We start from the raw sequence: 14,927 nt of genomic DNA, 5'->3' as shown, positions 1-14,927 counted from the left end.
TACACACAGTATACACTACCCACACCTCTCTGTAAAAGTGCCTTTTCATACAGAGAAAGGAAGGTAATTTGTTCATCTAATTTTGTTTTCTTTTGAAATTCAATCCAACCTGGCAGTGGTGGAGGTAAATAATAATAATATTCTTCCTTTTCTCTTCCTGTAGGGTGCTGGAGATCTAGAAGACCCATGGTAGCCTTATAAACCTTCTAAAATGCTTTTGATTCTGAAAAATTGGGGGAAAAAAAACTTTTAATCACAATTTTCTTCAATACAAGGGAAAATATTCTTGTGGATTCCCACCGTTTTGTGATATGAGCAGAAAATCATTAGCATTTCCCATCATTTGTTCATATTTGTGTTTTCTAATAATTGCCACTTGTAGCATTGCCTGTTCTACAGTATTTTTTGCCGACCTCAGGCATACTGGTTACATCTGTATTTGAACTTTGGGCTCTAGGAACCAACGGAGTTATTTCACCACAAATAACAAACTCTGCCTGAGGTGCATGGGAATATAGTTAGCCGTACTCTGAAGATACATTATGTTTTTGTTTTTGTTTTTTGTTTTTTAGACAAGACACACAACATATAAGCATGTAAGAGTAAAGAATTGTATGGGATGTTCCTTTCTCAGTTCACCAAGTTGGAAGCCTTTTGCAGCTCTGTGGCTTGAAATTTCCTTTGAGCAATTTACTATAGGACATATATTTATTATTAATTGTTATTTAATTTTTTTTCTAATTTTACCTGTATTACCAAACTGGGTTCTCCAATAATGTCCAAATTGTAACATTGCCTGCTTTTCAAGATAAAGTGTATTTGGCAATAATATTATAAACCCTTACAAATTTTATGCATGTACCTACTACATCTTCAGCTCTCACTAGCAAATCTTTTGAAACCAAATGGATTAATTTATGGCTATTTATAATTTGCTTTGACATCTCACTGCTGCAAATTTTTTTAAATGATGAGATTTGCCTTTATAATGTAAATTGTGATTTTGTTTTACATGTGGGTTTCTATAGTTTTAATTTTTCAGCTTTTAAGATACAAGTTTTGTGTGTAATTTGGTATAATTTTTAATTGTTTACGTTATTTTAAAAGCTCAGAATATCACATTGAAATGACTATAAATACATTTAAAATTATCTATTTTAGATCTAAGGAAATATTACAGAGATATTTTCATGGGTTCAGTAACCTTTCATTTTATAACATTGGGCACGGTACAGAGTGGCTGTCACATAAGGTACTTGAAGATTATTATTTTAATTCTATTTTTACAATAACCTTGAATTCTTGAATTCTTTTTGAGTTTTGCATGTAGTAAATCCAATGAATGCTGAACATGAAGAGTAAAATATTTATCAAAAAGAAGCTATTGGGGTAGGAGAAGCAATGAATGTATCCATTTGTACATGGTTTACATGTTGTGGATGCTTTGTAAACATCTTCCTATATGTTTAAATTGTGTTTCAGCAGGATGTAATTGCCCTTGTGTGTAGTTAAAAATGAGTCATCATCTGGTCCTGTGTGAAATGGAATTCATGATATGTTCTGTAACAATTTTCTTGAAGCTGTTTCTGGAGAGCCACACATTTGAATACAGACAGCTTTCCTGATCATTTGATTTATTGTGCACCTGATTTTTGGTCTAAAAGGAATTATTGCCACAATATATTTTATTTATTCTTTAGATTTTAGCCTTGTAAGTTAAAGTGCTTTACATGATGATGTTAAAAGCTATCTGTCCCTTTACTGGGTTCGGGGGGTTGTAAAAAGATAGGGAATGAAGAATGCAAAATGGTTTATTGTTCATACTGTCCACTCTGATCCAACCCTGTACTGATAGTACCTTTCCAGTATGATATTGTGATGTTTCATACAATGCAGTGAACATAACCAACTTGTTACCTAAATAAAGAATTGATAAAAACAGCGTGACATATTACTATTTGGTATGTTTTTAAAAGTAAAATCCAGTCTTGAATATAATTTTTAAACATTTTACATAGTTGGGATATTTATTGTGAAATTTTTCATACAAAACCATGTAGGTGAATTGTAATTCCAAACAGGAATTAACGAAACTGTGTAAGACAATACTAGTTAACCCCCTCTTCACTCCAGGCACCCCCTTTCAAAAAACAATTTTCAGGTGGTTTAGTGACCCTTGGAATACAAATAATGTGTGAATTAGCAAAAGAAAAAAATGGAACTCAGTCTTTAATAATCTGCATTTTCTAGTCTAGCTGCTTTCAAATACTTTAGTCTGAGGACCCATTTATATGTATATTTTTTCAGTTTATATTTTTAAAGGTTAAAGATCCCAAAGAACTTTGCTTTTATCGGTTTTTATTTTATTTATGTTATTTACCACATTAGAAATTAAAGCCAAGAAATTTTACATACTACTTTAATTCATTAAAAAATGAAACCATTGCCTGGTAACATAAGTACCATTGTTTTTTTGAAAAACAATTATTTTTCAAATCTAAAAAATTTAGTGTGAGAAGGTGCACTGGTTTTTGTTTTTGTAGACCCTTTAATGTTGGACTGGATTCTCCATCTGATTGTGCGTTCATTTTGTTGCAAATGTGGTGCTTTGTTGGAAGTATACGAAGAAATCTGGCCTCACACAAATGTGTGTATTTGGAAAAGAGTATTTTAATAGTTTCAGGTAATCGTGATTGTTCTGTTTGATTCATGATCAGAACTTCGGAACTGGTAGTTTCTTGAAGGTTAGGTGCAGTGTGAAGTCTGAAACTATCAGTTTACTTTGTACTCTTACACTAAAACCCATCTGATCTATCTTGTTGGGAGTTTTGAATGGATGTCCTACTTTGGCATGATTTGGTAACATCATGGATTGATCTTTTGGAAAATACAAGTTCATTGAATTACATGGTTCTTCCGAATATTGACATGTTATTATGCAGTGTTTAAAATTTTTTTCTTAATATAACACATCAGAAAAAATATTTTAAGTATTGGGAAACTGTCAAGCTCATGGCAATGGATACAGATTTTTCAGAATTCTGATTTTCATTTGAAAGGTGACGTTTTTGTCTCTGGCACCAAATATTGTCAGTCGTTTTCCTTGAATGACAGGCTGACTTCATTTACTCTCTAGAAAATGTCTGCTGACTCACCATAGTCTGTCAGTCATTCTTTCAAGTAGAAATGGCGCTCCTTGGAAGCAGCTGGTTCAGCGCACAGCTCACTAGCAGAAGCGACAGCCATCACACTTCCGGCGTGCTGTAGAAGCAGGTGCTTCGCATGTCATCGTTTAGGATATTAAAAAGATGCGTACTCCAGGGTAGAGGTGTAACAAAAATTCTTACTGCCTCACCGAGGGCACTGTCCCCTGAAACTGGCTTTCCCCCTTCCTTTCTCTGAGTGCGGCATGAAGATACAGTAGCAGCTAATGAGTTTGTTGTCTGTGTTGATTCCCACCGAGGTACCTGCAGTTTTGCCTCCTGTTTCTTTTGCACACTTAGTGCAAGCATCAGTGGGTTGAAAAAGAGTAAGTATTAGAAATAGTTCTGATCTCATAGACCCCCTGGAAAGGTTCCGTGGCACCCCCCAGACTTTCACAGTTGCTGCTCTGTCCGTTGGGATGGCTGTGTCGTGTGTTCATTTACTCCAAACATCACAGTGCCTTACTAAGTGAATCTTAACATGTTGATCTCACATAAAATTCACATGGGGGAAGATGGTGACTGTGGTCACTGTTCTGCTTAGGAAGACAAACAAGGTGAAATCTTTGATTTTGTATTTTGTCAGAAAATTCCTATGATGGGTTTCAACTTAGGAAACTCCTATTTTGAGGTTAAGCTTAACAAAAGATTCGGTTTTCATATTGCATATATTCAGATGACTTCAGTCTTTCAAGATGTCTTCAATGAATGTGAGTTGGTTTTATTTGAAATAAAATCATTTTGCCACAAATGAGCTGTCACATGGGATTGGCCAGATAAAGATAGGACTTTTTTTTTAATGACCATTAAATGGGTCAGGGCTTTTATGTTGAAGTTTTTATATTAGATTTTCAATTTTCAGAACATTGAACAGAGTTGAGTAAAGTTGCCTTGGAGGCGTTTAAAAAAACATTCCTAATTTCTGTCTCATGTTTCTTGCCCAATTATGAGGCTTGGTAATTAAATATTTACTTAAGACACTTGAACTTTTTGTTTTAAATGTGTCTAGTTAAAAGCGATTGCAACTCTGAATTCTCCCTAAGTCCTTAAGTCAGTTTTGTTTTGTTTTGTTTTTTTCCAGGTGTGGGGCATTCAGTTGGGTTTTGATGTCTTTTCATAGTGCTTGGTGGGCTCTCTAGCCACCTGACTAGGCACTTAGTCTTCATAAGGAACTGTAGCAAAATTTAAAACTCAGATGAAGTTTCCATATAATATCTCCCTAGGGGAAAAAAGATGGTGCTGTCGTGCCCTCTGAGGTCTTTGTTTTGTTTTGTTTTGTTTTCCTAGTCCGTCTTCAAAATGTCTTTTAATAGGGCGCCTGGGTGGCTCATTCGTTAAGCGCCTGCCTTCAGCTTGGGTCATGGTCCCAGGGTCCTGGGATCAAGCCCCACATCGGGCTGCTTGCTCCACAGGAATCCTGCTTCTCCCTCTCTCACTCCCCTGCTCGTGTTCCCCTTCTCCCTGTGCCTGTCTCTCTGACAAATAAATAAAATCTTTAAAGAAAAAAAAAAAAGTCTTTCAATGACCAGGTTTCAAATGGTATCAGTTGAGGAGAGATGTTTCTATAATATTAGCCCAGCACATGAGTCAGAAATTAGAGTATTACTAGTTTATATTCCAAACTAAACTACCTGAAATACTTGATGGAATGAGACCATGCATTAATAAGGAAATAAGTATTTTGATGTTATGAATGGCGTTTTTGTTTTCAGACAACAAATTGATCATCAAAAGACAAATGTGTGTGTTCTCTGGATGTGGGAAAGTATACAGTCAAACCAGAGCATTGATCTATGTTACTGGAGTTAAACTGAGTTTTTATTCAGCTTCAATCACAGAAATTAACCAGAACTTGTCCATTGACTTTCTTTTGCTGGCCAAATCATACTTTCTTGTGTTGAATTTAGATCCCATTTTTCAGTGACTTCTCAAATTCACATTTCCTCTTCTAAGTTGCCTTTGTGTCTTGAAGATAATCTGGTTCAACTAGTAAGGGAAAGCACTTGTTAAAGATTTTAGAACACAGTTTGTTTTGGGTGGCTAAATACTAAGGAATCACATATTGTGATTTTTTTTCACATATTAACACAATGCACAAAATCCATTGTATTTGTAAGACAGTGAAATACTAATGTAACAATCATTATGACCAGAATTTAAGTTATCTCAAAGCAGTTCACAGTTACTTGCTTTTGCAAATAAATTGTTGGTGGGCATTATGATGATTTCTTTTGCATTGTTTATGTTCATTCAATTGCTTTAAGGTTTTTTTCTATTCAATTTTGGTAATTTTTCTGTAGGCTTTAATGAACATGCTGAGCAGGTGTTTATTTTTGCCCATTGTTTTGGATTATGTTTGTTACCTTGTGGTCTAGAAGTAAACCAGGGTAGCTACTAATACAGAATAAGTTTCTTTTCAGGCTGTGACTACATCAGTGCTGGTTCTCTTCTTGCTGGTTTCCCTGGCTGTGGTCTCTTCTTTCCTGCCCCTAATTTTGTTTTAGTTTTATTCTACCTGGAAAACACTTCTGTTGACTAAATACATGGTTTCCTGTTCAAATTAAGTAATGGTTTGCTCTTTTACTTCAGGAATGAGGGGTACGTGATCTTGGTATTAGGAGGTCAGTTATCCTTCTATCCCTTATACCTAAAACTCTAGTGGGGCAAAACACCATACCTTTCAAATATGGGTGGAGTCAAAGTTTTGGGATTTTTTTCCCCCTTGACTAATAACCCTAGTCTGTAATGGCAATAGTGATTTCTTGAGTAATTAGATCTGTATAACAAATGTATTTTACATTTATTTTCTATTTTTTATTATCTTTAATATTTTACGTAATATCTACTTCTAATGAAACTGCTTGGGCATGTATTTGAGGTGAAGAGTACCAGTACAATCCAAGAATTACTCTTGATGTAGGGGTCTCATACCTTCTTTCCCTCTCCTGGGTCATTTGTGCTTATTTTCACTTGTGCGCTCACTATGCAGAGGAGTTTGTCTCATTATTAAGTCGTGAAGACATGAGGTGCAATTTATTTTGGCAGAATTCCACAGTGACATGATTTAGAGGACTGTGGCGTTTATTTTCATGAGATTTTTGCTTATGAGTAAGCATTGTCTAAGCAATTTTAAATATTTAATATTTGCTATTGAAACTGATCTTAGGTAAGACTGGCCATCAGTATTCTAGAACTTTGATCCTGTCATAGTAACTGGATTTTATTAATCCTGGAAATACAGGTTCTTTAGGAATGTAAAAGCATTTCAGGAAGAGTTCACATTTCAAAATTATATATACTCCAGAATAATCTTCATAGACTTAAGAATTTTCGTGTAGTTCAAACTCCCTAAAATGTTATAATTACAAAGTTACCATTTTTCAACCTCCGGAGCAGTTCTGCTTTTTTCTATGTTATTTCTTGGGATTCCATGTAAGAATTGATTTGAGTAAAGGTTTAATGACATTGGAAAATTTAAAGATCACTAGGCTCAGAGAGTATATATGTGACTTGGTGAATGAAACTAAACAGTAAACTCTGTTACAAGGAAGGAAACTTAGAACAATGTTGGCTGAGCTATGAATGATATTTACAGGTTTTCATTTGTGATCTATCCAAAAGTTAAGATTTACCTATTCAGAAAGTGGGGAAGGGGAATGAAGTTGCAGCAAGAGGCAGATATCACCCACCATAAGGGGTCAGCCATCTCATTATCCTTTCCTCCACACATCAACCATTTTGTTTTGATTTGGCTGGGGATATTATGGAGAGGAAAGGATGTTATTCCCAGCCTCAGGTTTGAATTTATCTGCTCACATTATTACCTCTACATCCCGTGTTCTATAAAACAAGCTAATGGTTAAACAAAAACTGGTATAATATTCCTCTGTATGACTGTACCACAGTGTAACCATTTTCCCCATTGAGGGATATTTAGATGATCCGTAACTGTTTACTAAAAAAACTGATGCAGTGGGCTTCCTGGCATGTGTCCCTTGAGCACGTGTACTAGAGTTTTTCTAGTATTTGCCTAGAAATAAAATTAACTAGGTTATTAGGTATGCATACCTTCAAGTTAATATTGCAAATGCATTGTACTAAAGGTATACTAGTTTTCACTTCCATTAGAAATGTACAGAAATTACCGTTTTTCTATCTGTCTCCATTCTCAGTTAACGCTGATAGTGTCAGACTTTAAATTTGCTGATTATGTGACCGTGAAATAGTTTGTTTTAATTTGTGTATCTAGTTACATGTGAGGCAAACCTCTCTATGTGGCCATTTGAATTTCTTCTGAAATGATTGCTCATATCCTTTGCTTATTTTGGTTTGCCACTTTTTTTCATTTGTAGTTTTTTATGTATAGTCTGGATACTAATCTTTTGTTTATATGTGTTGGAAAACATAGCCTTTTTTTTTTTTAATACTTTGCTTATGGGGCCTTTTTTAATTTATCAGTCTTCTATGGTTTGTACTCCTGTCTTTCTTGTTCAAAGAATCCTTGCTGTCTCAAGTTCATATATTCTTCCAGTAGTTTTCAAGTCTTTATCCTACCTCTCAAGTGCAGAATATATTAGGATTTTAATCCATCTTGAATTTACTGGTGTTTACTGTATGGAGTCGGGGATCTAATTTTTTGCATTCTGCTAGCTGATTGTGCCAACATCCTGCCAGCCTGTTGCACACCAATTTCCGACATATGTCATCCATTTCTCATCTCTCCATTCTGTTCTATTATTTTTGTCTAACGCTGTAAAATATTACACCATTTTAGTCACTGTGGCTTCATAAATGCTCCTACCTGGCAGGTACACGTTGCCTTCATCTTTCATAAACTTCGTTCCTTTTTAAGAAAAATACAGCAAATAATCCACACTCTGCTTCTTAGCGGCCTGCATCCAGTTTGGCACCTAGTGTTGAAACTTGTTTGGCCTGCCTGTGAAAGTGACTGTTCCTGTTGCGCATTTACCTGTGAAGCTGGTGTGGCCGCACAGTGTCCCTGACCCCTCGCCTGTCCCTGTAAAGCCGGCCAGACCAGCGACAGAGCCCTGCCTGCTATGTTGGAGCCTGAGACAAACACAAAAGCAATTCTGTCTTTATTTAAAACCTGATCTTTGTTCGTCATGGTTTTCACATTAGTTTTGATCCTTTTAAATGTTGCTTTTGTGTATTTTCCTTGGTTACTGAATTTTTGGGCCCCGAGGCAAGAGTATCGATAACCTGCGGCATCTCAGGCTGAGCTGATAAGTTTGTCAGTTTCTGGGCCGTTGAAGTGACTGTCTGTAGACCCATTTTCCTGACTTGAAGCAGGTGTTTCTCAGGTGGAATAACTCAACCTACTAGTAAGTACCCTTCGGTACGAAACAGTTTTTCCTGGGATGCTTAGTGAAAATGCTGGAGGGGCTGGGCTGAGGGTCCCATGCTCTGGTAGCAGCTAGTTGCTATTGGCTTTTCCTTGTTAGGCAGCGAGCCCTCTTAAAACTAAAAAAACATAACGCAGAGTGGAATACCAACTTCTAGAAGGATGTCATGGGACCGCTTTCATGGCCTAAATTTATTCCGAAATGCACTTTTTCATATTTTAATTTCTTCGCGATTGAGAAGCATCTTAGGTCAGTGGCATCTTGCATTTGCTGTTGGCTAAGCACAGTTGCCCCTGCTTGGTAACAGTGATTCCAATTTCAGTTCCTTGAGTGCGCTTTGGTTGTGGTTGGGACTCCATGTGTTAAGTCTCATGCTGTTTAAAATGTCTTCCAAATGATCATATAGGATTTAACACAGAAGCAAAGTTACTGTGTAAGCAAAACAGAAATGACAAGATTTGTTTTAAAAAAAAAAAAGTCTCTTAACCTGTTACAGGGCACCTGGCTGACTCAGTTGGTAGAGTGTAGGACTCTTGATCTCAGGGTCTTGAGTTCAAGACCTGCTTAAAACCAAACCCAACCTTATTACAGTTGGTATAAAAGAATCCTAAGTGTTATTAAAGCATCATTTCAGGGCGCCTGGGTGGTTCAGTCAGTTAAGCGTCTGCCTTCGGCTTAGGTTCTGATCTCAGGGTCCTGGGATCCAGCCCACGTCAGGCTCCCTGCTCAGCGGCGAGCCTGCTTCTTCCCCATCCCCTGCTTGTGCTCTCTCTCTCGCTCATTCTCTCTCAAATAAGATCTTAAAAATAAGTAATTTCATAGTTACCATTTTCTTAATCATGCATTGAGTGGCACAGAAAATAATGGAATATTCAGAGTTGAGGGATGAGGGAATGTGATATACAATTTATAAGTAAATAATAGATATAAAACATGCACAGGAATGATTTAGGATAGCATTTATTCAGAAGCATTGCAAAGTGAGATCTTTATTTCTATCCCTCAACACCCCCCCCCATAAACAAACAAAAATGTTAACATTGGTTAAATCTGGGTGGTGGGTAAGGGTATCTTATATTCTTCTCTGTAATTTTCTGTATGTTTGAATTTTTTATAAAGTTTTGAATTTTAAAAAAAATACAGAAACTAGGTGAATTTAGTGTTCCTGAATTGCCTTTTGCGAAGAGGGTACCAATTAATAATCCCAACAGTATACAAAAATGTGTGTGTCTTTTGCTTTCTCTTTAAGTATTATGTATTGCCAAACTGGTAGGTAAAATACTGTAATTTATGATATTTTCTTGACTTAAATCTCAATTATTTGGTTATTAGTGAGACTGAACATTTTTTATCACATTTCAGCTGATTTTTATATTTTATTAAAGCCTATTCAGTGTATTGCTTATTTTCTAATACAGTTATTCATTGATTTGTGAGAGCTCTTTGTATATTTAGGTCATCAACCATTCTTTCAAATAAGCCATGAATTATTTTATTATTTATTGTTTGTCTTTTTAAATAAGGGTATTGAGGGATGGGACTAAGGACAAAGGATATCTAACAATATGGAAATGACCTAATTCCTGAAAAACTGCAAACTCAATAACATGGGTTTCCCCCGCCAAAAAAAAAATCTTACGCCATGATACTTTATTTCTGTGCTTTTTTCTTACACAGTAACTTTGTTTCTGTGCCAGTTTTTCTTGCAGTAAGAATAAAGTCTTCCTGCTGTGATTGGAAAGGCAGAGATGAGAGCTAGAATAACTCTGAAGAGTATTGGATAGTTCTGTGGTCAAAAATATTTAAAAATGACACTTTTATCCTACATATGCCATTTGAAGTCAAATATAGTGGGGTTTATTTTTTGCTTTACTTTTTTGAAAAATTGAAGTAAAATTTACATACAGTAAACTGCAAAAATCTTAGGTGTTTAATTTGATGAGTTTTAAGAAGTGTCCCTTGGTTATTTATATTCAGAAGTTTTAGAATTTGGGGCACCTGGCTGGCTCAGAAGAGCATGGGACTCTTGATCCTGGGGCCCTGTGTTTGAGCTGCACGTTGGTGTAGAGATTACTTAAGTAAATAAACTTCACAAGTTTTAGAATTTTACTATTTTCTTTGACAGTTTCAACCTTCAGTTGTATACATAGACAATCTTTTCACATTCTGAGTAAGTAAATATTTACATATAATTTCTTTTACAACTTTTTTTTGTTATAAGTAGATAATACTAGTCAAACTTATTTTGGGCTATTACTCTGTGGCATAAATCTAATGTAATATTTTCCATTATCCCTTTACACCAGCTAATACATAAGCCAGCCTTTTCTCGTTTATTTGAAAATGCCCTTTTACTATATATTCTTATATATGCTTGTATTTTTATGGGCATTCTATTTCATTGCTTTGTATTATTTATCAGTATGTCATCGTAAGTATCATAGTTTTATTATATATGTTATCATCTGGTAGGGAAAGTGTTCCCTTATTACTCTATTTGAACAAAAACGTAGTGTTTATTCCTTCAGATGAACTTTTGACTAATTTGGCCAAGATTTCCCTGCCGAATAAAAATCCTGTTAATGTTGAATTGTTACATGTTTAGATTAGTTTGGGGGGGTGTCATTGGTATCTTTGGCAGAGAAGAACTCCATTCCAAGATAATGCTGTATCTATTTATATGAGTGTTTTTATGCCCCCAGTAAAGTTTTATAGTTTTCTCCATATGCTTGACACATTTCTTCAGTTAATTCCTAATTATTTTATATTTCTTATTGCTGTTATGAATGAATCATCCCCCCACCATATGTTTTTAATTCATACTTTGTAGACAATTGACTTAATTATAACAAAATCATTTTAATTTCTATCATTTCCACCAGATGGCAGTCTTGGGCATGTCCAATTGTAAACCCGACGAGGGCTCTGGTGACAAGAAAGGCAGTGGCTGGCAGACCTTCCAAGCCCCTAAAAGTACAAAGACATGAAGGTTTTGTTGTTTTTTTTTTTAACCTGAAAGAAAAATGAACCCAACATTATGTATTATTTATATTGCTGTGAAAAGGTAATCTTATAGCCCATTAGAGGAGGCAGAGAAAACGGCCCCTGTACCTTTAAAAATCATATTCTTCTTTGTCCCTGTGATTAAACACCTGTGGCTTTGGGGCAGTATTTTGGTTTTATTCCAGGGATTCTCTCGGTTAGAAGCAAGTTTAATCTGTCCATTATTATTTCCTTTCTCCTAAAAGCACCATTTAAATGAGAAGTTACTGGGTTTCTAAATGTTTGTGTAAGAACATCTTTCTTTGATTCTGGTATTTGTGCTGTCCAGATCTCTCTGAAATGAGGTTCAGTGTCCACAGTCAACAGAAAATTCTGAACAAATTTCCAGTTTGTTCAATGTGCATACAAATCTTAATAACTCTCTTAGACACTTTTTAAACTAATTTAGATGATGTCAAAGACTTGTGTTTAAGAATATAGGAGGTAATGGATATCTTGGCCACACGAGAAACCAGCTCAAGCATTTTCTCATAAATACTTTTCCCAGTGGCCAAAAAACTGTACTTTATTTTTGATGGCGTATCACCTAAGTGAGCTTCTCTCTTGTGCCTTTTATCACAATTTCATTTGTTAACTTATACCACAGAGTAGTAAAGGACTAGAATTGTACGGCAACAATGTACATTCCCTTCCTGAGAGATTGTATTTCCATTCCAAGACCGAAAGGGGTATGAAAGAATGATTAAAAAAAAAAAAAAAAAGTAACCCATGTTTGGTCTTGCTGCCAAATTTAATTCCTGCTTTTCCAAAGAACTGGTATAAACTAGGAAGTAATATAGCAAATTTTTTGAAAGACAGTAGATCATTTCATCTAGGGAGAACCAAGGAAAAGATTCATGTTTTGATCTCTGGATAATTCTATGATGCAGTATGTGGAGTTGCAGATTTCTTTACTGGGTTCCATGGCTTTATTGATGTTTTGCATAATCTCTGAGAATGAATGTTGAATGGTTTTATAGTGATCTCAGCTATGCAGAAGTTACATCTAGAGCTTGTGTGTAGTGTACTAAGACATACCTTTAAGACAGAGTTGGAATTGGTTAGTTTATTCTATACCAAACATTTCCAGGTAGGGGTAACCTAAATTATATAAATAAAACCATAAATTAAATGTACCTAGAAAATTGGCTATGTAAAATTGTCTTTGAAAAGGAATTCCTTTCAATAACCCATGTTTGTATTGTATATATGATTTTTTTTAGGGTGTTTTGCTTTTTCAGGGTGGAACATGCATGAATATAGCAGGTAAACAGAATATTCCCTATTAAATTGTAACAGTGTACTACACTATTACTAGTGATGTGTACCATGAAAAATTTATACAGTGCTGATTGCTTGAACATGAGCAAAATAAATTTACATTTTCTAGACTGATTTCACATCAAAAACAACACACGTTTCAGTTGTATCTCAGTAAAACTAGGTGAACACACACACACAGAAATGTCCATTTGAGAGAGAAAAAGTGGCTAAAAAATTCTGAATGAGTTGTAGTTTTAACTACAACTCAAAAGTTTTAACATAGTTCTGAAGAATTGTCGTTTGTGTGGTCTTCAGAAATGGAGTAATACATTTTGTAGCTGGTCAGATCTTCAAGTATATATTTATGGAATCTCAAGATTGGAAAAAAACAAACAAACAAACAAACCAACCATTTGGCAGCCTCTGGTCTGATCCTCCAGGAACCAGAATCTACTTTTCATCTTGGGCAGCTCTACCTGTCCCAGTCAGTTCTTTGTTTCCTCCCTTCATTTGTCTTATTAGCTCGAGACCGAATGTTGAATAGCAGCTGCTGAGTTGACTCCCTGCCTTTACTCTTTTTCTATCCCCTGTTCATTCATCATACGTCATGGCTTTAATTGTCTTTGCCATCCAAGACCCTTTTATGCAAAAGCTCTGGTTTTCTAAGTCTTTCTAAAAGTACACAACCCAGAGCTAAACATTTGTAAGTAGCAGAGCTGTCATTCCTTTGTTCTAGTTAATACTCTTCATCTGTCAACTCTTCACATGTTGGACTAGCTTTTCTGGCACCCACATGATACCGGTGTGAGTCTTCAGAGGTTAACAATTTTTACTGCTATTGAGTAATTTCCCCCCTCATCCCGCACATGTGTAGGTAGTGTTTTGTTTAATCTACTTTGCAGGACCTGCATTTCTTCTGAAGTTTTCTTGTGTTACATTCATTAACCTTCTGAGATATTTTTGGAGCCATGTAAGATCTGTTTGCTTTCTTTTTCTGATCACTCCAAAGTTTCATATGTAAGTCTTGTATATTGAATGAAACAAGTCTGTGATTAATGGCCTATAGTAGGCCTCCAAAACTGTCAGTAGGATACAAGTTGACCAAGGTATCAGTCAGCACCCGTTAGGTAAGGATGTAGCGATGTGCTGATCAGCCCATATCTCTCCAAGGTTATAAAGGATATTGGGAGAGCTTACATTTCTTACAGAAGTGTCCTGCATTTCCCAGATGTTAGGCAAGTAACTGTCCCTAAAACTTCATGAAGTCACACCTGTTAATTTATAGTGAGTGATGTTCTCTTTGCTGAAGAATTAGAAAACACTAGAAGGATCTATTCTGGGGTCGTCCCTGAGATTAGTGTCAAGTTGCCTTCTGTGTGTGTGTGTGTGCCTTTTCCCAAAATTGGAATGACCTTTTTCCCTTTCTGATGTTGTGGCAGGTTCCTACCCCACACTTGTCTCTAATGTAAACAATGGGCCACTCAGAAATATTCTTAGATTTTCAGTATCATTTTCTTGTTTTCCATCAGCATAAAATAGGAAGTAAGTTCCTATTGGCCTGATCACTTGTGTATAACATGGCTAATTTAAGTTTTTACTCTGACCTCACTCCCACATGTACACGCAGATTTCTGGTGGTGGTTTTTACTCATGGTGTTTCTTGTAGCATTTATGCATTTTTACAGTTCTGAACTTGTTACATTATTTTCTGTGAAAACTGGTGGTTTCTGGTTTTTATTTGGTTGTCTTACTCTTTTTAATTTTTTTGTCTTTTTTAAGGTACATCCCCTTTTTCATCCTGTACGTATGTGATTCTTAAGTATTTTTAAAATAACCCTGATACAAAAAAAAAAAAAAAAATCGAAAACTATCCGTAGGCTGACAGCCTGAGGCCAAGTGCAACACGTAGATGACACCAGAGCAGAACAGTGCAGCATCCCAAAGGACGCTCACTCACATTTCAGGCCGTGGGACAAGATGCAGAAAGCATTCTTACTAAATAAATACCCTTATGTTGCAACCAATATCTGACTGGTGGAATTAAAGTGACTGGTCT

General features: G+C 35.7%; 1 protein-coding gene across 2 annotated transcripts in view; it reads left to right on the top strand.

Moving 5' to 3' along the window:
* PPM1B (protein phosphatase, Mg2+/Mn2+ dependent 1B) overlaps positions 1–12,313 on the top strand; it is a 91,859-nt gene extending 79,546 nt beyond the window's left edge. Inside the window, exons 6-7 of one of the 2 annotated variants that reach the window (XM_080813198.1) lie at positions 10,692–10,736; positions 11,449–12,313. In XM_080813198.1, the coding sequence (XP_080669324.1) occupies positions 10,692–10,736 (45 nt within the window). In that variant the 3' untranslated portion in view covers positions 11,449–12,313. Of the gene's footprint in view, positions 1–163; positions 1,943–10,691; positions 10,737–11,448 lie in introns of those variants that run through there. The other variant, XM_080813199.1, reaches the window with a different exon arrangement.
* The last annotated feature ends 2,614 nt before the right edge of the window (positions 12,314–14,927 follow it).

Source organism: Martes martes, assembly GCF_963455335.1.
Source record: "Martes martes genome assembly, chromosome: 9".
Lineage (NCBI taxonomy): Eukaryota > Metazoa > Chordata > Mammalia > Carnivora > Mustelidae > Martes > Martes martes.
This window is presented reverse-complemented; position numbering and strand designations above follow the sequence as displayed.